The 25,029-nt window shown below is 40.4% G+C and overlaps 1 protein-coding gene across 2 annotated transcripts in view; it reads right to left on the bottom strand.

Moving 5' to 3' along the window:
• Positions 1 to 368: 368 nt before the first annotated feature.
• Lamp2 (lysosomal associated membrane protein 2) overlaps positions 369 to 25,029 on the bottom strand; it is a 49,173-nt gene continuing 24,512 nt past the window's right edge. The window contains exons 4-9 of one of the 2 annotated variants that reach the window (XM_038315983.2): positions 23,724 to 23,882; positions 21,811 to 22,004; positions 20,479 to 20,601; positions 13,656 to 13,719; positions 12,627 to 12,791; positions 369 to 887 (exon numbers count right to left, since the gene is read on the bottom strand). In XM_038315983.2, coding sequence (XP_038171911.1) covers positions 748 to 887; positions 12,627 to 12,791; positions 13,656 to 13,719; positions 20,479 to 20,601; positions 21,811 to 22,004; positions 23,724 to 23,882 — 845 coding nt within the window. In that variant the 3' untranslated portion in view covers positions 369 to 747. Of the gene's footprint in view, positions 888 to 7,771; positions 10,126 to 12,626; positions 12,792 to 13,655; positions 13,720 to 20,478; positions 20,602 to 21,810; positions 22,005 to 23,723; positions 23,883 to 25,029 lie in introns of those variants that run through there. The other variant, XM_038315984.1, reaches the window with a different exon arrangement.

Below are 25,029 nucleotides of genomic sequence, written 5' to 3'. Positions count from 1 at the left end.
TCCTGTCTCGAAAAACCAAAAAAAGAAAAAAGAAAAAGACCCCCCCCCAAAAAAAAAACCCTCTAATTAAGAAGCCAGTTTTAGTTCTGTTATAGCCTCCCCGGTCTGTTTTTAATCTATGGAAAAAAATCACAAGTTTGAGAATCTAATTTCATATTTAAGTGGAACTCAAAGGCAACAGTGGAAGTCATTATGTTAAAAAGATATAACACTGGCTTCTCTTCACGCTTTGTAAAAACTGTGGCTGGCCCTGATGCCTATTTCTACTTCATACCCTTGAAAACCAAGTCTGAGCCTATCTGCTGGGCATTTTCAGCATGGTAGTGATGAGCTTAAATCAGGACAGCTGTTACACACCGAAACAGAACACCAGTGGCGAAGCAGTATTTATTAATTCCAGTAAGATACAACTTCATTTGTCTTTTTATTATGGGCATGTTAATAAGTTTAAGGCATCTCAGGTTAGGATCCCAATTTGGCCAAAGCTTCTTAAGACAGATCTTAAAACATTGCACATACGTCATACATGTTCTTTTTCTTTAAAGCCAGTCTGCATTTTAAGCCGATCAGAGGAGAACATTTTTTTTTTTTTATGAAAGAAAGACTGATCTCAAAACGCTGGGGCAGATTTAGGAATGAAAGTTCCAAGGTGTTTGTTTTAAGGAGCAAAGTGCTTCATACACTGACAGGCAAGAAAACCTTGTTATCTGAATGTACTTTGGAATATAATCAATCAGACTGTAGGCTCTAAAACTGCTCATATCCAGTATGATGGCGCTTGAGACCAATAAAATAAGCCAGCAACACTAGAATAAGTACTCCTGCCAGGGCTGCTCCCACGACTATGGGCACAAGGAAGTTGTCTTCATCTGCACTGCAGTCTTGAGCTGGATGTGGAGAAAGGACAATTGAGAACAGAAACAATGACATTTCCAATGTCTCCATTTTAAGTTCAAATGACAGCCCTTCCCACCATACATATTTTACATCAAAATAGCAAGTCATTGGCATTCTGTATCAGTAAATGAGATGTTGCCCAAAAGAGATCCCTTAAAAAAAAACAAACAAAAAACCAGCACTTTTATGCAGTCACCCCTCCATAAAAAGCAGTCACTGGGGGAGAAATGTGTACAGTAATCACCTATTCCCAGAGATCTTTCAGAAAAGAACAATGAATAAATATAATTTGATTTCCCTAATCAGTCTTGAGCTTTCAGAGGCAGCTATCATGTTGAATTCTGAACGTTATAAGGCACTAAACTAACTCACCAAATGAACAGCTATTTAAGGCTGCCACAAGAGCTCAATACGCAGTATGTGAGCTCACTTGGTAATGAGGCAAGCTAATCTGGCCCTGCTGGCCTGTTGGCTTCATGATGTGCATGTAGTCTAGGGAAAGAGGAATACTTATTCACTACTGGTAGGAACGTAAATTTGGTTTCGCCACCATGGAAATCAGTATCAAGTTTCCACAGTGGGGGATTGTGAATCTGGAAAAGGGACTGGTCAGGAAGGGGGCACACTGATAGGGATGGGAGGGAGAGAGTAATCAGGACACAATATATAGATATATCAAACTGTCAAAGAAAATTAATCTGAAAAATTAAAGAGAAATGCCATACATACAGTGACCCAGAAATTCTATTATTAGTTATATATCCACAGAAAATTAATTAAAAAACAAGACACCCTAAAAATAGAATTACTGTACGATCCAGCTATCCCACTCCTCAGTATATATCCATAAATGAAATCAACATGTCAGAGATACCTGCAAATTCACATTTATTGCAGCAGCGCTAGTCATAAGATGCAGTCAAAACCTAACTTAGATGTCCAACAAGTAAATAAATAAGGAAAGTGTGCTATATATACAAACTTTATGTAGCCATAAAGAAAAATGAAATTCCATTTGAAGGGAAACTGATGGAACTAAAATCAGCATGTTAAGCAAAATCAGCCAGACTCAGACAAATACCACTTTTTATATGCAGATTTTAAATGTGTGTGTAAATACAAAGGAGACCATGAATGGCAGAGAAGCTTCTGAAGAGGCAGGATGATAGAGATATGTGATATATATGTACTGCTATATAGATGACATGAAAGCAGAAGGGGAAGCTATTTGTCAAGAAGGGAGCATGAAGGACAGGGAAGACAGTGAGGAAGGAGAAAATGAGAACAAAATATAATGGAATGTATGAAAATGCTACAACAAAACACTGTATGCTAGCTTAAAAAATAATCTGTGTAGTCTAGTGTGAGAGCGAAACACAGAAATCAGTGGTTAGAAAAGCAAGATATGCTATGATGGGGCAAGCAAAGCACAAGGTATGGAAGTGGTTCAGGGACCTAGACAACTCGCTTTAGTTACATAAGACAACTCGGAAAGGCATCTGAGCTGGGTTTGAAGACAAGGAATTAACCATGCAGGTAGTGGGAGGAATTGCAAGTGTAATAAACAGTGCAGACCAAAGCACAGAGGGTAAGAAAACATGGAACTCCAGGAGCAATGCAAGGCAGATGACACAGAACTATGGATGGGTTGGATGGAAGTCAGCTCACAAAAGTACTTGACACTCTTAGGTGGTTCTGCCTTATCCCCATGGAAACAAACAGCAAGAGGAATTCAGCAGGGTACTTGTTTCAGAATTGCAGATGGAAGATTGCAGGTAGTAAGCTAGGAGCCATCATCTCTATTGCTAGCATCCAAGTGACTAATATAATTTTCTTGAACTGGGTGAACGAAGTGTAGATGCAAAAGTGGGAGACCACAGACCCGTTTTAAAGGCAAAATTGACAAAATGGGTATAAAGCGTGTAACAGGCTGCAGTAGCAGGATGGTTCCCTTGAGTGGTTACGGAGATGCTGGTGCCATCCATCGTGATAACCCAAAAGAAAGAAATGTGAATTTTAGTCTTGTTGCATTTGGAGTTATTGAGGATGAGTGGGACAGAAAGTGAAAGGGGATCTGGAGAAGAGAGAGATACTCGGTTTTGGATCGAATTTAAGATGGCTGTGTCCCCAGGTATAGCATGCACATAAAGGGGTCTATCCAACAGTAAATATCTGCACATCTGTATCTATTGCTGCATTAGTAGTAAACAAATACAGAGTAGGAACCGGCCTACCTGTCTATGAAAAAGGAACTAGATAGCGAAAATGCGGTACATAAACACAATGAAAATGAAACCATTCCACCTGAATGAATTTTGATGGAACTTAAAATTAGCATGTTAAGCAAAATAAGCCAGACTCAAAGACAAATCCCACGTTTCTTTCATACTCAGACACCGTATTTTAATTTGTACATACAGTCATGAAACTAGACCACGGGAGGGAAAGCTATTTTTTAGAGAGGAAGAATGGGATACAATACATGTCACATGAAGGCGGGAGAGGGAGGGGAGGGAAAGAGCATCAGCAAGAATGGGTGCTTAGGAAAATGTGGTAACGAAAACCCTTCCCCTATATAGTTGTATAAAACGCTAACAAAAGACGTCTAGGTACCAACCAAAATATCTATTAACTGGTACAAGTAAAATGAAAAGGGTCCATAGAGAAAACCCTAGGGATACTAGCATTACAGGGGCAAAGGTATAAAAAAAGTAGGGAAGGCAGGAAGAAGATGGTGTCACAGCTCAGGAAGGGGAGTGCTCCAATTAGCATGGGAGAAGAGCTTAATATTTTCAGAATTCTGGAACGATGCATATTGGAGCTAGTCATGTGGAGGATAAGGTATGAGTCAAACTACTGCAGAGACAGTGAATGGCAAGTGACCAGTCATGACGCCAAGGGCTGAGGAGAAGGAAGTCGTTTGCATACAGTTAAGAGTCCGAGAAAGACAGCAGGGAGGTGCTTAAATAGAGACATAAAGAAGGGGGGGCATCTGAAACGCATCTGTAAGAGAGATAAATGTTCAGAAAATGAGGGAAGAAAAATTTTCATAAAAAGAGCAAGGTTGGGCCGGGCGGTGGTGGTGCACACCCTTGATCCTAGCACTCAGGGGAGGGAGGGAGGGGGGGGAGGGAGGGAGGGAGGGAGGGAGGGAGGGAGGGGGGGGAGGGAGGGAGGGAGGGAGGGAGGAGAAGAGAGAGAGAGGGAGAGAGAGAACGAGCACAAGGCTAATGTTTCTCCTCCATTGTCTCAGGCAAAGTGTACTTTGCTAGAATGTGTGTTCTCTGTAATATCTCAACAGATTAAAGAGCAGATATGGAGTTATAGGTCCCCTTTATAAAGACATGGAAGTTTTTAAGACTTAGTGTCTTCAATTACTGTCTTTGGTTTAAAGAAATAGTTACATTTAATGGAAAAAACAAGTAAATTTTTAAAAAGAGCAAGGCTAATGACATATTGAAGATGTTTAATGGACTGTTTCCTAAGACATAGGAGGACTGAGATTCCAGAAAACACTGATCAAAAAAGAAAAACTTGCTATGACTGCAGGGAAGGATGGAGAGAAGACACTTGCAAAGATTCACAGAGGATCAAGATACTAAAATACCACTCATCAGTACTCCTGACTCCCCCTGCTCGTGTTGCCTGGAGTTTGCCTCCAAAGATTGGACTCTACCAGAGGTTGATTAACCACATTGTTAAATAAGCTTACTAGGATTGTGTCAAATAAGAATAAACAGGGTTGGAGTTAAGAGCACTGGCTGCTCTTCCAGGACCTAGGTTTGATTCCCAGCACCCACATGGCAGCCCACAACCATCCGTAACTCCAGTTCCAGGGGATCTGGTGCCCTCTTCTTCATTCCACATTGAAAGGGCACACAAGTGGTAGACAGACATATGTGTTGGCAAAACTCTCATTTACGTAAAACAAAAAGAAGGAATAAATGTAGAATAAAACGTAGCTCTGATCATGATTTGCCATCACAAAATGTGCCAAGCTCTTTTCTGATGGCCAGCCTCTAGGGCAGTAACTGGGAATCAGATGCAACCCTAGGGTTTATAGGCATTCTGACATTGACTCTGGCTGCCAACTTGATGGTCATTTTAAACTGGGTTCTACTAAGAATCCATTGAGTTGACAAGGCTGATTTGACTTGTGAACAGATGGTACTAAGGCGTTCCCAGCTAGCTCCACCCCTTCAATTTCCCAAATTACCAACCAGCCTATAAACTATTAGCTGGCACATACCATAAAGTATTATGCCTTAGATTTAATAACTATTGGATTTTTAAAAATTCATTAGTAGATTAATTTCTTACTTTGGCAAAAGTCTCAACAGTCCTCTTGTCCCCAAATTGGGTGTTTGACCTAGTACTAAGATGACTTTCATAAATACTGCCAATAAGGCTTTCATGTAAGACAAATATTCCCAGAGCAGATCAAAAAGGCAATTCCACTAATACAAAGATCTTTCTAGATGTTGCCACTTACTTAAAATTCTCAATTAGTATGTGAAATATTAATTTATAATAACTATTGATTTTATGAATTCTACTTTAAAAGAGTATGAAGGACTTGAAATGAATTTTGATTTAAAAAGTTGTTTTACTTTTTGTTCTTTGTTTTTGAAACAGGGCTTCACACAGTCCAGATTGGTCTCAATGGTCTCAAATTTACTATGTGAGCAAGGATGACCTAGAAATCCTGGTCTCCTGCCTCCACCTCCCAAGTGCTGAGATTACGAATGTGCTCCACTACCACAGTTCATGTCAATAAGACTATGTCCTGAAGAAAAGCCTCAGCTATTTGCTTAAAATACACTTAATAGTATAATGGAAATGTTTCTAGAAGAGGAATAAACTGTATTTGTATGATTTTCTTAAGACAGGGTCTTAGTGTGTCATCTTGTTTGACCTTAAACTCACTATGTAGACCAGGCTTGAACTCACAGGGATCTGCCTGCCTCATTCTCCTAAGTGCTGCAATTAAAGGGGTGAGTGGCACTGCGTCTGACTGTTGAAATCCCCCACCTCCAGCACTGGAACTTGAATTCAGGGCCTGATGCATGCTAAGAAAGTACTCTGAGATACATCACTGAAATATATCACTGAGATACATCCAATCCTGTGAAAAAATTTCCAAACCACGGGAGCAATAGAAATTTTTAAAGATTAAAAAAGTTTCATGCTCATTAAAATTTCATTGAAGTTACCTATAAAGAAAAAAATAAAACCCTGCTAATCTTCAATATTCTACTCAAAGATCTTTCAAAGATAATTTTAGCCTAAGAATTAGAAAACACTTATCTATAAGAATATGGAACTCCTCTTAAAAACTAATTATTTTTTGAAAGAGTCACTTCGTGACTCACCTTCTAATGTAACATCTTATGTATCTTTTAGATCTATATTCAAAACATTTCAAGTACATCACATGAAGCTGAACGGATACGTGATACTGGAACAGGAGAGACGGCTCAGTGGGTAAAGTGCATATTGTGTAATATGCCTAGCATCCACCGTGTTCATCTGCAACCCCAGGTCAGCACAAGGGGAGGAGATGGTAGATCCAGGAGCACTCTGGCCAAGAAGTCTAGAGGAAACAGTGAGCTTCAGGTTAATGAAGACCCTGTCTGAAAAAAATAAAAGGTGGAAAGCACACAGGAAGAAACCTGACCTCAGTGTAGACTTGTGGCCTTCACATGCTTATGCTCGGACAGCCAAAACCACACACACACAATATACACACATACAAGTACACACGCATGTACATATACAAAATATTTGAAGCTATTCAGTATAACTTATATATGTCAACACCAATTTCAAAGACATCATAGTTAGACAAGAATTTAGCTACCAAGGTAAAAGAAAAGGAGATGAATAGAAGAAAAAGGAGGCCAAGACAATTTAACTTTCTCTACCTAAACAAACAGATGAAGGGCTACAATCTTAAAAATAGATGAATCTTCTAAAACGTCCCCCTGACAACATGCAGGAAGTGTAAGATGGTTACAGTTACCTACTCACTGAGTTTGAGTATGTGTTTGAAATACACCTTATGGCTTTCCAGGTTTCTTCTAAAATACTCAAGGGTGTAGGTACCTTCCCTGAAATGGAAGGTAGAACTCGAGGAAGTAAGAGTCGGCACAAGTTTCAAGTCTCCAATCCCTTAGCTGAATAAACTGAGGCTAACAACCCCGAGGAGTCCAGCAACTGGGTCCAAGTCTCACCAGGTAGCTAACACTCATGCTGAAAAGGGTGGTAACTAACTGTAATCCCAAGGCTTACCTCGGGAACCTAGGGGACAGCTGCCAGCGGGGCTGCTACACTGCTGTGCATGGCATACTAGTAGGACTGAGAAACTATGTGGAGATTTTGGGGATATTCTAACAGGCAGATTGTGTTATGGATATGAAATCCTAGCCTCAGCTTAGGAATTGAGAAAACTTTACCAAAAAGATGTTCTGAAGCTTTAACTATGAGACAAATATCCTCGATTACTATTTTCCTCACTAGCTGTGACTGACTCAACAACATTGCTTACATGCACACATGTCACACACACACACACACACACACACACACACACACACACACTCCATATCAGATTTGCCAACGAAAATCATGCAGACCTGCAGTCTAGGTAAAGATGCATGTCTCATGTAGTTCTTATTCTGCAGCCATCCTGTGTCAGTCAAGCCTTACATATGGGGTTTTCTTTCCAGACAGAGTAGCACACAGACAAAATGTATTGAAAACAATCTAGTCCTACTTTTAGCCACTTATTTCTAGGGCCATTTTTTTGTTTGAAATCGCCATCATGTGATATATAAAATTTTCACTTTAATCAATGGGAAAAAATGTGAGCAAATTTCCTTAAGAAATAAAAGTATCTTTATTGATTTAGAAGCAATGTTGGGCAAACAGACAGGCAAATATCTGAGAAGAGATATCGTACATCAACTAGCACTTTAAACATTTGAAGAAAAAACACGAAAAGTACTTACATGGACCAGTTGTTTATACAAATGCTAAAGCATGGAAAAACATCCCAAACCAAAGAGTATTACCATCAAGGCGCAAAACCAGAAAAACAAAACAAAAATACAAAAGATACAAAGATTATGTGTCTCTAAGAAATAATAGTGTAAATAGCAGTACATAAACTGGCCCATGTAAAATACAAAAATATTCACTGAAGTCAGATCTTTCTATAAAACAGTGTTTTGGAGGTATTTTAATATGAATCCGATATATAATCTAAATGTAAAAACTTTTAGAAACATTAACAGCATTAAGCCAGTGCCACCCACTTGTGCTAATTAGTCTTTAAAAAAACTGTTTTGTTGATTCATGACAAATGTCTCTAATACCTATGTTCTTAAAAGCATAATCCTTTCTTTTAAGATTAACAAGCTTATGCTAAAAACAGTTTAAATGGAAAATATTTTAAAAATCAGATTTGTTTCATTTCTAGCAAGTGTTTTAAGCTGGCCATGCAGTTCCCTGTTGCTCTAGGAGACGGTTAGTCAGGAATATGATTCTGTAAGATTTTCAGGCTAAGTGGACAGTAAGTTAAAGTGACACATCTGTCACTCCTATAGAACTCAAAAGACAGTTACAGACATACACATGCTAACATGCAATTGCCTTTATATGTATGCATATGTACTACATATTCAACATAAGCATTTTGAAATCCAGACAGTTCATTTTTGGGTGAATGAAAGGCATATGATCTGCCCTCCCTAAATAATAAGAACCTTCTGTAAATGGCTACAGGCCAATATTTTAAGAAATGTTTACTGGGTCATACCAATATGTATGTATGTATGTATGCATGCATGCATATATGTATGAAAGATCTCCTAGAAACTGCAAGGAATACATGACGTATTAACTATCTGGCTGAAATAATTTGCTCCCTCATATAAGCATTAGGTGATGCACAGCAAATAAACTGGTGCCATCTCTGAGTACAAAACTGAATATAAAAGCACCACAATGGACAGTAACAATGTAAGTTTTGATTACCACAGAACCATTTAAAAATGAAGCCAAATTAGTAAATGCTGTAGCAGTCAATGCGAACTGGAAATGAAGAATGTGTTGTTAATGGACTAAGGCAAGACCATGACTTTTCGGATTAGGTGCAAGCCATTTTATGAGTGTAAGTGCACTTCGTTATCTAGGTTCTAAGACATATTGACATTTCTTCTTGGAGAAAAAAGGAAAGAACAAAGCACATTACCACCAACAAGGAAGACTGGAAGGTTCAAGAGAAATCTGCATTCATCTTAGTGCTGCATGTAGAGGCCAATTTCTGGGTACAAAGCACTAATGCCCTCATTTGGCACTGCCTAGCAATTATCTCTAAAGCACCTAAAAACAGATTGAAATGCCCAGTTGGAATTGCCTTGTGTCTTGCAATTTAAAAGATTGAAATATCCAGTTTTTTTTTTTTAAAAAAAAAAGATTAAATAAAAAGATTAACATCTATTCTAAAATTTAAAAAGCTTTTGTGCTTTTGTCTTTTCAGCCACATTAAATACAAATGTATTCAAAAAGCATGAGAAAAGAATTGTACTGGCAAGAGCGTGATACTGCTGGGCTCTGCTCAAATCTACTGATATCTCTTTCATAGGTCAATGCCAAAGTAGCTAAGTCAACCTGCAAACAAAAGTCACAAACGATGCAAAAGGAGCAAGTACAAATTCTGGAGATCGTGCTATCCAAAGTCAACCTCATGCAGGCAGAGAAATCTCTGCTCTCTTTCCTACACTGTCCATTCTTGTCAAAATTTAAGTCAAAAGCGGCGGCACAAATTGCAGCCAGAACCTGCAGTCCAGGTAATTCTGCACATGTCTTTTGCTATACAAGTTTTAAACTCTTTGGTTAGGGAAACCAAAATCACACAACTCCTTGGTAGTTGATAGTATTTGGGATTCTTTTGTTTAAATTCAAAATCTACCATACCACCCAATCTAAAAGCAGGACTGTAAGTAAATGTACCTTCAATAGTATTGCATACGGGAACTTGTACTTGCTTTCTTATTTTGTAACAGAGATCACATGTGGATTAGTGTTACAGAGTCTGATATCCAGCATAACTCTTTCTTCTGCCAATTAGGTAAGCAATCACTATAACAATAATCAAGCCTGAAAGACCAGCACCAACTATAATTGGTATTAGAATGGTGTCATCATCCAGCGAACACTCCTGGGCTGTAGGTGAGAAAAAGTGTGTAACAAATAATGAGTATAATCAAAAAGAAATGTCCCAAAGTAAAAGATATTGATTCAAAAGTCAGAAATTCTTATAAATTTCAACAAAGGCAGGCATATATTTTTATGATAAAGTATAGAAAGTGGTGACCAGTTAAACCTAAAATCCTAAAGTATATTTGTTTTTCATTTTTGAGTACATACAAATATTCCTATGTGTGGATAATGTAGACTCCTTTATAGCGCTACATAAAACCACATATCATGTGATATACGCACACTGTGTTATACTTCTAAGATGGGAAAATGACTTCAACAGAAATGAAGAGACCTAACCCAGCCCATATCTACAGAACTAGTATAACCTCTGAGTGTGAGACCATACATCTCTGGGGAGATAGAGAACACCAGGGTTATCACTGGACTGAACAATTGCTGGCTCTGGAATTCTTAACAATGGGGTGGGGGTCAAAACTACAGCCAATGGTCCAAACCTGGCTGAAGAGCTAAAAATAACATCAATAATTTTAAATGACTGGAAAAGAAGACAGTCTTTTGTGAGACATGAAAGTTGCATGAAATTCAAATTTTCATGTCCCTAAAGTTTTACTGGAACGCAGCCACACTCAGCTGTATGAATTGCCTAGGGCGGTTTCCAAACTACAATGACAGAGCTGAATAGTTGTGACATACATCGCATGACCTCAAAGCTTGAGAGAGCAGTTTAGACTTTTTCTCAAAAAGCTTGTATGTCCCTGGCTAAAAATATGTGATTTGGGTGGGTGGAATAATTAAGAAACTAGGACCGCTTACTAATTTGAGTGTGTTTACTACGTGTTTTATCAATCTAGCTCAGAATAGGAGGTCAGAGGGGCTATTTTTTCTATTTATAGCAAGTAGTCTGAACTAATAATATCCAATCAACACTCTCCAACCTGACTGCAATTCTATTTCCTCCCTGAATACACTTAAGTATTACCTGGGTGTTATATTTATAGTTACGCACAACCAAGAACCTAGTTCCATAAATAGATCATGCATTCAATATCAGTATTAAATGTTATATATCTCTCTGGCACCGAAATGTTCAAATTAGGCAAAGAGCATAGCTCATCTGGGGCCACTGCCAACTAGATAAACAGACCTGAACTGAAAATAATACTGCAGCGGATTTTAAATTCTAAATACAAAACCTCAAATTAGGATAGTGTAGGGGAGCTAGATGACGACTTAGAAAATAAATCTATTTACAGGATCAAAATAATTAAAGTAATAGACAAAATAAACACAGGAAGAAATTGGATTCTGTTTTGGCTTTTTGAAGCTGGATCTCATACAACAGCAGGCTAGCCTCAAACTGACTACATAGCCCAGGATGACCTTGACCTCCAGATACCCCTGCTTTGATTACCTGAGTACTGATGGCCACCACTCCTGGCATGGAAAAGGAGTCTTGAAATTTTTTTAAGCTGTGATTAACCTTTCTTCTCCCAAGAATGGGAGGGTACAGGGCTTGTGTCTTTGGGCCCCAAACGAGACCACTAGGCTTTTGGTACCCACTGCAAAGGCGGCTGAATAGTCCACAGCACATACACTTTAATCACAGCTTCTCCATTTACTTATCGACCTCTAGATTAAGTGTTTGAAAGGATGGGGATGACTGGAATAGCTCTTCTCAGCAAAGATCTGCTCCACAAAGCCCCAATTTTAAGTAATTGGCTTAAAAGCATAAGTCACTTAAGGAATTTGCTGTACTTTCTTTCAGTCATGCAAATTTTAATCTGCAATACCAAAAACATAACATCTTTCATATTCACACAAATATAATTAACCCCACATGAGGATTTCATTAAAAACCTGATAAAGGCCATCATTAGCCCAAAGTAGGTCTTCAAAAAGCCTTAATTGAATTAAGACGTGCTTTAAGAACTGTATATCATTTTGGCTAGCAAGACTAGAATTCATGGGATGTGAGAACTACCTACCACTCTTTATCTTGTGTCTTAAGCAAATCAAACCAAACTGTTTTTATTTGGATATGAAAATGTTTTCCAAGAGGATGGTCTCAAGAAGGCAGATGTAATACTCCAAGTGTAACCCCCACCCAAATCCAACCCTAGGCGAGCACCTGTTTTTGTTTTTAAGCCAGGGCTTCTCTGTGTAGCCCTGGCTGCCCTGGAACTCAACTCACTTTGTAGACCAGGCTGGCCTCAATCTCAGATATTCACCTGCCTCTGCCTCCTGAGTGCTGGGATTAAAGGTGTGCGCCACCACAACTGGCTGCACCTGTTTATTAAAAAGGACCCTTAAATACTTTAAATGATTTTCAGATTTTGAAAAATTACATCTATTTTGAGCAAATGATTCTTTCAGGCTGTGAGAGCTTTCTATCAGAATCAAGAAAGGAATTCATATTTCTCTATGTTCATGTACAGACTCAGAGGAAAGGCCAGCATAAAGTGATAGAGGAACATAATAAATAAAGTTTGCTTGACTCTTACCTGTGGAATACTTTCCTTTTGTCACATTAAAAGGCTGCACCTTTAGGTTAAAGGTGTTGATCTGAAATGTTCTAGACACGGACATCACCTGCTCTTTGTTGCACATGTAAGAACTTCCCAGAGGGGCATCCCAGAAGCTCAGGTTGTTATTTGCAACACTGAAAACTGCAGGAAAAAGAACAGGCAAGTTAACTACTTAATCTATCAACAAAAGAAAAATCAGTCGTTAGGGTTGTGTCTCGTGTGTGTGCGCGCACGTGTACGTCTGTGTGTGTGTCTGTATAGATGCACCTGGAGCTGCATGTGTATAAGCATGCAGTGATAGCCAGATCACATCCTTCAGTGGACAAAGGGTCTTTCACTGGCTTATGGTTTGCCAAGTAAGATGGCCAGCAAGCTCCAGGGATCCACCTGTCTCTGCCTCCCTAGCACTGAACGCCCAAGTGCACACCACTGCACACACTTTCTTTTACCTGGGTTTTGTGCTTACAAGCTCTTGAACAACTTAGCTAACTCCCTAGCACTTTCTTGAGGGTTTTCACTAGAACACAGCAATTTTACCATCACTCAGTTCAACAGCAACTCTTGCCATCACTGAGTTCACTTGTTTGTTGTATTTTCTTTGGTTTCTGAAACAGGATCTCACTATATAGCCCACACTGACCTAGGGTTCACTATGCATCCCAGATTGTCCTCAAACTTATGATCCTGCCTCTGCTTTCCAAGGCTGCAGTTTCAGGAATGCACCATCACATCCACTTCTCCCTAATCTTTCTGTAAATGGTTCTGTAGTCTAGAACGCACTTGTTTCCTTAACAATTATCCACCATACTTGAAAAGATGACCCTGCAAGGGAGATGATTTTGCAAGTATACTATAGAGTTCTACATTAGGTTTTAAGTTGTGATCAAGAAATACTTTTTATATAATATCTTCTATTTCATAAGACATGATCTTGTCATTAGCTAATTATTTCCACTCCTTTTACAAAACCTACACTCCTCTCCCCCAGGCCAGTGCTGTGCTTACCTGAGCCATCAGTCAAATTCATGCTGATATTCACTTCCTTCAGATAGAATCGGTTTTCACTCTTCTGTTTGAAAAAGAGCTTCCAGTTAATCACAGCTGACTAAAGAAACAGTCAATAAATATCTGCAGAATAGCAATGGAGTACTAACAGCACAGCTGAGGAAACCACGAGACATCAGCCAGCAGTATAAACTACAATTTAAATCTTCTCACTAATTTAACAAAACTATTTTCCAATCCATTTTATTTCTAAACTCTTTGATCATGGCATTCAAGCATTCCTGAATACAGGATGATTCATCTCTCTTTTATTCTTCTTGTCACTTGCTGAGTCCATACTAGCCTAGGTCACAATGTGACCTTTTTTTTTTTTGGAGACAGGGTTTCTCTGTGTAGTCCTGGCTATCCTGGAAGTCCAAGACTGTCTGGTTGTTCTGCAGACCAGACTAGACTTGAACTCTGTTTTCTGAGTTCTGGGCTTGAAAGTATGTGCCACCATGCCAGGCTGCCCTTCTTTCAGATCCTCCAGTTCTGTTCCTCTATTTTTTTTATGTATTCATTCATTTTTTTTAGTGTTTTGTTTTGTACTTTTGTTTTTCTTTCCACTGCTTACTAATCCTTGGCAGCCCAGGACACTCCTACAAAGAATTGTTGAGCCTGGCTAACAGCACAGAATTTTACAGCCCACCTAGAATGCCATACTCAAGACTCTCTGGGAGCTGGGGCCTGGTCATATGCACCACACTGGGGTACGTCCTGTCCAATGACATGTCAGCAAGTCATATCAGTGTTCCATGCTGGCCACTCGGTTCTAGCTCTGAACCTGTTACTGGATTTCAAACCAGATCTTGGCTTCCGAATGTAACCTCAGCATCCCCTGTCCCACCCATACTTACTGAGTGCTGGGCCTTGACAGTGTTTGCTCTGTTCCCTTATTTTCATTACTATTATCTATTTTATTTGCTTACCATATTGATTTTTAATCCTATTACATTTGCATTTTATTTTTTTTCTAACCTTTGTGGTTTGGGGCTGGAACCCAGAGCTTACTGCATGTAACATGCAAGTCTTATTCAATTGAGGACATCATCAGGCCAATGTTTACCTACTAACATGCTTATTGCACTTATTTATTTTACCTGTGCGAATGTGCATGCACAAACTCATAGCATGGCATATGTGGAGATCAGAGGACAATTCATGGCACTTGGCTCTCTCCCTCCACCATGTTGGTTCTGGGATGAAACTCAAGATATCATCAGACTTGGCAGCAAATGTCTTTACCCACTGACCCACCTTGCCCCAGTTTTTAATTTTATTTACTCATTTATTTTTGTAAGACAGGGTCTATTATATATCCTCTAGCTGTCCTGGAACTCACTATAGAGGCCAGACTAGCCTCAAACTCACAGATCCCCCTGAGTCTGCCTCCCAAGTGCTGGGTAGTTTCATTTTTTAATTAACATATATCTTACTTTTACTTTGAGACTGTGACTTGCTGTGTAGCCTTGGATAGGCTGAAACTTATTATGTAGACCAGGCTGGCTTCAACTCAGCAATCTCCCTACCTCTGCCTCCCAAGTGCTGGATCAAAGGCTTGCACTACCACATCCCACTGATTATATTAATTATATGTATTTTTTGAGATAAGGTTTCTCTACATATCCAGGGCTGTCCTGGAACTCACTCTGTAAACCAGGCTAGCCTGGAACTCACAAACATCTCCTGCCTCTGCCACCCAAGTGCTAGGATTAAAGGTGTGCAGCACTACACCCAGCACTTATTATATGTGTTAATGGGGCTCGATGTCATATTCTGACACATGCCTACAGTGTGTACTAATCAAATAAAGGTATCTGGCATTCCCCTCACCTTAAAATTAGAACTGTTAATGTTTTTTTTGTTTTCTTGCTTCTTTAAAGATTCATTTATTATATATACAGTGCTCTGTCTGTATGTACACCTGCAGGCCAAAAGAGAGCACCAGATCTCATTGTAGATGGTTGTGAGCCACCATGTGGTTGCTGGGAATTGAACTCAGGTCCTCTGGAAGAGCAGTCAGTGCTCTTAACCTCTGAACCATCTCCCCAGACCCAAACTGTTAATGTTTGAAGCTTTGAGGTCCCCTCTTCTAGATCTCCATAATATAAAATAGGTTACTCTGAGCTAGTCATCCCATTGTGGTGTGGATCCTATCCAGTATCCCTCTACCTAGCCCCGCCTCCCCATCTGTATCTTTCTGAAACATTCAACTGATCAACCAGCCATTCCAAGAATATAAGTGCTTAGTATACACACAGTAATATATCTAAGCGCTCCATGGAACTAACAAGTTGAAACAGACGTGTATCTTCTGATGGAAGAGTGTCTATGTGTTACTTTCATTGATTTATAAAGAAACTGCCTTGGCCCTTTAAGAGGACAGAAAATTAGGTAGGCGAAGTAGACAGAACAGAATTGTGGGAGAAAGGAAGCAGAGTTGGGGAGACGCTTCAGGCAGTCGCCATAAGCAGTCGCCATAGGCAGTCACCATGCTTCTCCTCTCCAAGACAGATGGAGGTTAAGATCTCTCCTGGTAAGTGACCACCTCGTGGTGCTATATAGATTACTAAATATGGGTTAAAGCAAGATGTGAGAAGTTAGCCAATAAGAGCTGAAACTAATGGGCCAGGCAGTGTTTAAATGAATACAGTTTCCGTGTAATTATTTTGGGTAAAGCTAGCCGGGATACAGTCCCATCATTCCTTCTACAATCTTGCCCTCCCTACTGCTTGCCATCTGCCAAGGAACAAAAAGTCAAGGGCTTGCTTAGAATTTATGAGCCCTGGAGTTCTGCTCCCCACACCAACCCCACTGGCCCCTGGACTTTAAAGAAAAGATATACAAATAAGCTAATCCTGTTACATAAAGAAAGTGGCAAGAAAATTGACAGGAAGAAATTATTTCCAATGAGGGAAGATGCAAAAGTCATGCCAGCTGAGGAGGGATGGTGGATTTGGGGTGGGCAGGATTTGTTTACAAAACAAATGGACAAAGAATATATTTGAGAAGGCAATAGCATAAGCAAAGGTAATCAATCAGAAATAAGTACTATCACACACTTGAGAACTAAGTGCCAACCATTGTTCTTTCTGTATGTGAGATAGTGGAGATTAATCCTAGCATTCTATACATGTGGGGCAAGCATCCTGACACCAAACTATATGTCCCCAGCAATTTTATTTGCTATTTTGAGACAAGGTGTCACTAAGTTGCCCAGACTAGCACTGAAATCACATAGCACAGTCTTGCCTTGAATTTTCAATCCTCTTATCTCAGCCTCCCAAGTAGCTGGGAGTATAATGCCTATGCCACCAACCCTGGCTCCAACACCTCTATACTACTGATGCCATTATTGTGTCCATTATTGAAGATGAGTCATTCAAGCACAGAGTTGCTAAGTGACCTCCCCCACTGCTGCCAATTAGTAATCAGTGAGCTGGAATGTAAACCCAAAGTCTGGCTACAAATATATGGACTGGATACTGCTGTGCTCAGGCTTCACAAGCTATGCCTGAGAGTCAGAGTGAAGGAAGGCCTGCTGGGAATATTATTTTAACATGTGTTACTTTTGTTTATGTTGCATTTGCTTAACTCTGTGAAGCAGTGATATTTGCCTATCTAGAATACCTGATGGTCTAATAAAGATCTGAACAGCCAATAGCAAGACAGGAGAAAGGATAGGCAGGGCTGGCAGGCAGAGTATATACAGAAGGAGAAAACTGGCCAGGCAATGGTGACACACACCTTTAATTGCAGCACTAGAGAGGTAGAAGCAGGCAGATCTCAGTGAGTTCGAGGCCACATGGTCTACAGAGGGAGTTAAGGGACAGGTTCTAAAGCTACACAGAGAAACTCTATCTTGAAGAGAGAGGGAGAGGGAGAAGGAGGGAGGGACGGAGGGAGAGGGAGGGAGGGAGGGAGGGGGGGAAGAACTGGAAGAAGGGGCTCTGGAAAAGTTGGAGGACATCAGGGGTCAGCCACTCAGCTACACAGCAATTCATAGAGTAGGAATAAGATTTACAGAAGTAAGAGAACAGGAAAGCCAAGAGGCAAAAAATAGACAGGATAATTTATAAATTGAGGAAAATAGGCAAAAAACAAGACAAGCTAAGGCTGGACATTCATAACTAAGAATACGCCTCCATTTGTGGTTCATTTGGGAGCTGGGTGACAGGCCCCACAAGAAAGTCCAAAGAACTTAACACCATACCACTACTACTACAAAGGCCTGTGTTGTACGAGGAGGGTGGCTCTTTGTACCAGCCTCCCGGCTAGCCTATACCCGAAATAATCACACAGAAACTGTATTCATTTAAACACTTCCTGGCCCATTAACACTAACTTCTTATTGGCTAACTCTTTCATCTTGATTTAACCCATTTTTAATAATCTGTATATCACCACGAGGTCATGGCTTACCGGGAAAGATTCAGCATGTCTGACCTGGCGTCTCCATGGTGGCTCTCTGAATCTGCCCTTCTTCCCAGCATTCAGTTCTGTCTACTCTGCCTACCTATGTTCTGCCCTATCAAAAGGCCAAGGCAGTTTCTTTATTCAACCAATGAAAGCAACACATAGACAGAAGGACCTCCTACATCAGGCCTGTCCTTTCGGTATTGAAGAGCCTGGTGAAATGAGATACTGACATTTGTTCTTGGGTATTATTTTTTGAGACAGTGCCTACTGTCCAGTTAGCCTTGGACTCTTAATCCTCCTGCTTCACTATAGGTAGATATATACCACCTTGCCTGCCCCCCCTTTTTTGGTTTTTCAAGACAGGGTTTCTCTGTGGCTTTGCAGCCTATCCTAGAACTAGTTCTTGTAGACCAGGCTGGTCTAGAACTCACAGAGATCCGCCTGCCTCTGCCTACCCATTAAATCTCTGCTGGGATTAAAGGCATGTACCACCACTGCCTGGCTGATAGCTACTTCTTATATATCAGATACTGAGACTCTATCCCCATCCCTACATATATAGTAATATGAATTGAAAGCAAAAGTGGTTTTTATACAATTATACAACAGTACTGCTTGAGAATGGTGGTGGCTCCCCATCTTCCCTCACCCATAACGATCTCCTATTCTTCATTCCCATTTGCTACTATTGCACATGCACATCCACCAATCACATAAAATTAAGACTAGTAATTGCTTCTGAGATGTTAGATATTAAGGTCAACTATTAACGGATGCTAGCAAGTAGAACAGGTATGCCTAACTGCTCAGAGTTCAGCTCTTGACATAAGCATGAGCAACAAAAGTCTGAATGCTGGCACTAGAGGATCCTGATTTAATGAGTCAATGTATGCACTTAACACAGAGCCTGTATATAACAAGAGAATTGTCCCTCACATTCTCAGAGGATTAGCACCAGGATCCACTACAACCACCAAAATCTAGGATGCTCTTTCTCAAAATGGTGCTATTTGCTTATGACTTACACATGTCTTCTGTATCATCCCCCAAATTACTTATAATCCTTAAATATAAATGCTATGTAAAAGGAATAGTGTAGGGGTCTGGAGAGATGTATCAGTGGTTAAGAGCACTGACTGCTCTTCCAGATGGACCCTGATTCAATTCCCAGATGGCAGCTAACATCTGTCTGTGACTCCAGTTCCTGGGGACCCTACACCCATGGCAAAACACCAATGCACATAAAATAAAAATAAATTAAAAAAACTCCCAAAAGTTATCTTCTGACCTACACACACACACACACACACACACACACACACACCCTGAAGCATGTACAAACGAGAGGAATGTTGTATTATTTACATTTTAATAACAAAAAGTCTGTGCATTTTCAGTATAAATGCAATTTTTTGTGGTTCTGGGGACCAAACACAGGGTCTTGAACATTCTAAGCAAGAGTGTCTGCCACTAGGCAGGCGGATCTCTGTGAGTTTGAGACCAGCCTGGTCTACAAAAGCTAGCTCCAGGACAGGCTCTAAAAGCTGCAGAGAAACCCTGTCTCGAAAAAAAAAAAAAGAGTGTCTGCCACCAGTCTTGAACCCCAGACCTTTTTACTTAATATTGATTCAAGGTTGGTTTAATCTGTGTATGCAAGACCTAGAGAAACAAAGAGCTGACTATGCTCATTAATGCTAGCTATTACTAATACAGACACTATTATAAAAATCTTAATGAGGACTGAGAGATGGTTCAGCAGTTGGGAGCAGTGGCTGCTCTACCAGGACTCAGGTTCAATTCCCAGCACCCACATGGGGACTTGCAGCTGTTTGGGGCTTTAGTTCCAGGGGATCTGGCACCCTCACCCAGACATACTGCAGGCAAAACACCAATGCACATAATAATAAATTTATCTTTTTAAAAAGGAATCTTAAACTGGGAGGTGGTGCCACATGCCTCAGGAGGGCAGAGGCAGGTAGATCATTGTGAGTTCAAGACCAGCTTGATCTAAGAGTTCCAGGCCAGCCAAAGCTACACAAAGAAACCCTGTCTTGAAAAAAATAAAAACTAATTACATATGGAATATTTATACAGTTAGGTTTTTTATGTCAGTTCATTCTTGCTCCTAAATTGGAGTATTCATAATGGCAGAATGGCAACATTCTGTGGTTACTAATACATGAGGCCAGCACACAGAAAACTGAACTGACTCAGAGACAAGCAGGAATAAGTTAGCTTTACTTTATAGTTAGTGTTATAAGGGAAAACAGCCAAATATCCCCCACACATACACCTACCGCTGTTTAGACTTTCGGGTGTACTTTTCAGAGAAAGAACTTAACTTTAGAAAACAGTTGGCACTCACCACAGCGAAGATAAAGTCAAGATACTTAATTTGGCTGTTGCTCAGTCTGAGTTGAGCAGTTTGAGGATGACAGCTGCCAGTGAAGTTAGTTGTAGTGGGGTTGATGTTAAAAATGAAAGGCACCTTAAGGAGAATAAACAGAAGGAAGGTATGATTAACTAAAAGTCCATAGCACAGCCTTATACTCTGATAAAAAGCAACTTCAATGTACAACAAAAACTCCTTTGTTTCAATACTTGAATTCATGGTGTCTTACTTTCAAGAAAACTTGGCACAATTCCTCAAGCTATGACTCAGTCAACTTCAACAACAATAACAAGAGGGAAGTTTCCTCAGTAATGAGCCAAATAAACACACTTTTACAGAGCACAAGAGCCATCTGTCTCGCTTGTTTCAATCATAGGATCTTGAAAATGGAATTTGTTCAATGGCACTCCCCCTGGTGCCCCACTGAGGTACTGCAACCAAACAAGTACTTGGCGCATCTATCTGGGCTCTGACTCATCAAATAGCTTCGTTCTGGCACATCAACCTACAGTGTGGTTCAAAGAAAAAGGTGAAAGAGCTTTGGTTTTATTTTTATTGTTTGGTGGTGTTGGGATAGAACCCAGTGTCTTGTGCATGTTATGCAAGTGCCCCACCACTCAACTGTATCTATCTATCCACATTCCCAAGTGAACTATGTATGCTGAGCTACTGAAGGCTGGTAGAATCTAAAGCATGAAGAAGTCTTTTAAATCGGCAGGTTTTCTATTGGTCAGAATGCCTTGAGGATGTCATTAAGTCTTCATGGTTGTAGTTGCATTTGAATTGTAGTTCAATAAATAAAGACTGGCAGAAGATCTGAGAGTAAAACAGTCCCCCTGGTCAGCCTTACAGACCAGATTATGGTAACACACACCTCTAATCTCAGTAGCCATAATGACACACAGCTTTAATCTCAGTAGCCACACTAGTAGCCACAGAAACTGAGGGGGGCATGCCTTTAATGACAGTGGTGCGTACCCTTAATCCCAGCCCTAGAGAGGAAGACAACTCTTAATGCAGTCTCCTTCTGAGATTCCGGGAGGCAGGATCGCCATTTTCGGACTGAGGTGGAGGTAAGAGCCAGTGGCTGGCTGTTTTGCTTTCCACATCTTCAGATTGAACCCCAATTTCAGACCCTGAGTTTTTATTAATCATGCTTCACATGGTTATAGCTATTCCAAACTAATCAAAACTTAAATCTGCATTTAAACTTAAATGATTCTAATAACAGTGCTGAAGTGCGTGGGAAGGGCTGGCTATACATTACTTGTGATGACATTTTTTTGCTGATAAGAACAAGCCTACCTTCTCCTCAGTGATGTTCAGCTGAAGCCCCATGGTAGCCAGCAGACAGGTAGCATTGCCATTAGTAACGGAATAGTTTCCAACCTTTGGAGTTGGAGTGGGTGTTGGAGTTGGTGTCGCAGTTGGAGATGGCACAGTAGTGTGAATGACGGGCGCTACCGTGGTGCCAGATGTGTCTTCCTCACATACGTATTCTAAAACAGAGGATAACATGAGACATAGTGGTCGTCGTGCTTCATTAGGCCAGAGGAGAGCAAACTACTTCTGAGAGTTAGGTTCTCAGAGTCTACAGTGTTAGTTCAAGCATATAAAGAGCTTGGTGGTATATTTTTAAAGTGGATGAAGCAAGGTTCTTAAATTACTATTTCATATACAGATAATTTCTTGTGAGTTTTGACCAGAGTAGACAAACTCAGAACACATGAAAAGGTTGTAGCTACTCAAGGGTGGCCACATACTCTTCTTTTTCCGGCCCACAAAGGTCTTTGTTTCAAAGAACTTCTCCTGCCTCTGACGAGAAATTCATAGCATGTCTGAAAATACCCCACCCCCAGCTAAAATGTCCTTTTCCCTCCAACATACAACCACTGTGAGGAAGGATACTGCTTCCTTAAAAAAAAAAAGAATTTGTAAATAGTTTAAGGATTTAAATACAAAGGAATCTTTTGTTTCCATTAGCCCTACAGCAGGTCACAGGCATTTAAATCCTTCTTAGAAAGTGTTAGTAGTTTTCTAATAATGAATATGAAATTATTACATTTCCATTAAAAGGCATATAAAATTATTTTAAAACCAACTTCTAAAAAGTCAAGGTTAGAACACAGAAATCTAATTTCTAAACTTTGGGCACAGAACTGCTAAGAGTACATGGCCAACTATTTGAAGATTTGGTCAATGGTCAGGTTTTATAAGCTGAAAACATCATAGAAAGTATTTTTTAAAGACTATTCCAAGGGCTAGTTAAATGGCTCTATCTGTTCTTCCAGAGGGCCTGAGTTCGAGTCCCAGAACTCAGGTGGCCCACAACTGTCTGTCACTCCACTTCCAGGAGATCAGACACCAGGCATGCATATGATGCACAGACATACATGCAGGCAAAACACCCATAAAAATTAAAAAAACATCAAAAATGACCATTCCAGAATCAGGCATGGTGGTATACATCTTTAATGCAAGCAGTCTAAGAAAGAGGAAGAGACAGGTAGATCTCTAGGAGTTGGAGGTTAGCCTGGTCTCTATGAGTTCGAAGTCCTGTCTCAAAAATCAGCCAAGGCTGAGGCTGGAGACATACCTCAGCTGGTAAGGTCTGCTCTGCAAGTCTGAGAGCTGAGACAACAGCAGAACTCCTGTAGAAATCTAAGCATGGAGGCGCATGCTTGCAATACCGGTAGCTCTCCACAACTCACTGCACAGCCAGCCTAACCTACTCAGGACTACTTTCCAGGCCAGTGAGAGACCCTATGGCAAAAACCCATGTGGAGTAGACCTGAGAAATTATATCCAAGGTTGACCCCTGGCCTCCAGAGTGCATGCTCTCCCACTCCCCCCCACACACACTACACACCCACACACACATGCCATCCCTTGTGTATAATAAACTTGCAGCTGAAATTACGAGTAAGAACGACTATCACTTTTAAGTCGGGCATGCATGGTGAGCACACCTTTAGTCTCAGGAGGCAGAGGTGGGAAGATCTCTGAGTTGGAGGCCAGGCTGGAATAACAGCATGAATTCCAGGACAGCCAGGACTACAGAGAAACCCTGTCTTAAAAAACCAAAACAAACAAAGAAGAATTTCTATCATACTGAAAATATTTAGACTGTGCCTTTAGGAAATGTTCTCAGATGATGCCCTCAATGAATGCTACCTGAAAATAAGTCATATAATATAAATCCATATTTTAGGACTCACCATTTTTACTCACTGTGTCATTTTGAACAAAAGCTTGTACATGAATGTCCCAGTAGTGCTGGACCACAGAACTGATGTTGAGAGTTAATAAACTATTGCACCTAAAGATGTCATTCAATGGAATTTTGAATCTCTGAGAACTTTTAACAGCAACACTTCCTATAAAACAAAATTAACAATGGCATTTACAGGAAGACATGAGAAACTGTTAATATGTTTATATTAACATACAAACATAGGTTTTCTTTTCTTCTAGGCCTCCCCACCCCATGCCAAAAGTGATAAAATGTGGGGCATGTTGACAGGAATGACAAGTTCACTGTCACTGACACTGTAGGGAGCAGGGAAGACCTTAAGGGTTAAGAATGAAAGAAGTAAGACTGGAGGAGATAGTTCAGTGGTTAAGAGCACTGGCAGTGCTGGGCGGTGGTGGCGCACGCCTTTAGTACCAGTACTCGGGAGGCAGAGGCAGGCGGTTCTCTGTGAGTTCAAGGCCAGCCTGGTCTACAAAGCAAATTCCAGAACAGTTAGGGCTGTTAAGCACTGGCAGCTCTTCCAGAGGTACAGAGTTCCATTCTCTGCACCAACACGGAGGCTCACAACTGCTTGATTCCAGTTCCATGTGATCTTCCACCCTCTTCTCGCCTCTGTAGGCAGCAGGCACGCATGTGATGTGTAGCCATACATGCAGGTTTTCTTCTTTGTCAGCTACTGTTGTCATTAGTTTGGGTGCATGTGCATTCATTTGCAAGCTGGTTATAAACACATGCGGGGAGGTCAGAGGATGATCTGCAGGAGATGGTTCTCTCCTATCACGGGGTCACCACTCAGGGTGTCAGACTTGCGCAGCACAGGCTTGTACACACGAAGTCACCTAGACAGCCCCACATCAGTTTTTCTCATACAATATATTTTCATCATGTTTTCCTTCTCCCAACTCTTCCCTGGCCCTCCCCACCTTCTTCATGTTCCTCCCTCTCCCTATTCCCTCTCTCTCAAAACAAGCAAGAACACAGCAATAAAAATTGAAACAAACAAAATATAGTAAGATAAAAAGTGTCAAAAAGTCCACAAAGAAACACACACACAAAACACACAAAACAGGAGTCCATTTTTTTGTGCAGGCTAATTGTAGGGGGTACCAATTACAGATAGCTTCTTGGTTAGGAATGGGGCTTAAAAGAGGAAATAAAGCCTAATTTATTTTAAGAACTGTAAGAAATATGCAGCAATAGGCAGGGAAAAAACCCTAACTTTTAACTAATAGGGGAAAAGGACAATGGGCTGCTTAGGTGAAAAGTGAGAG

This window comes from Arvicola amphibius, chromosome X, assembly GCF_903992535.2.
Source record: "Arvicola amphibius chromosome X, mArvAmp1.2, whole genome shotgun sequence".
In the NCBI taxonomy this organism is placed as follows: Eukaryota; Metazoa; Chordata; class Mammalia; order Rodentia; family Cricetidae; genus Arvicola; species Arvicola amphibius.
Note: the sequence above shows the minus strand (reverse complement) of the source record. Positions and strands in the feature narration are given on the sequence as shown.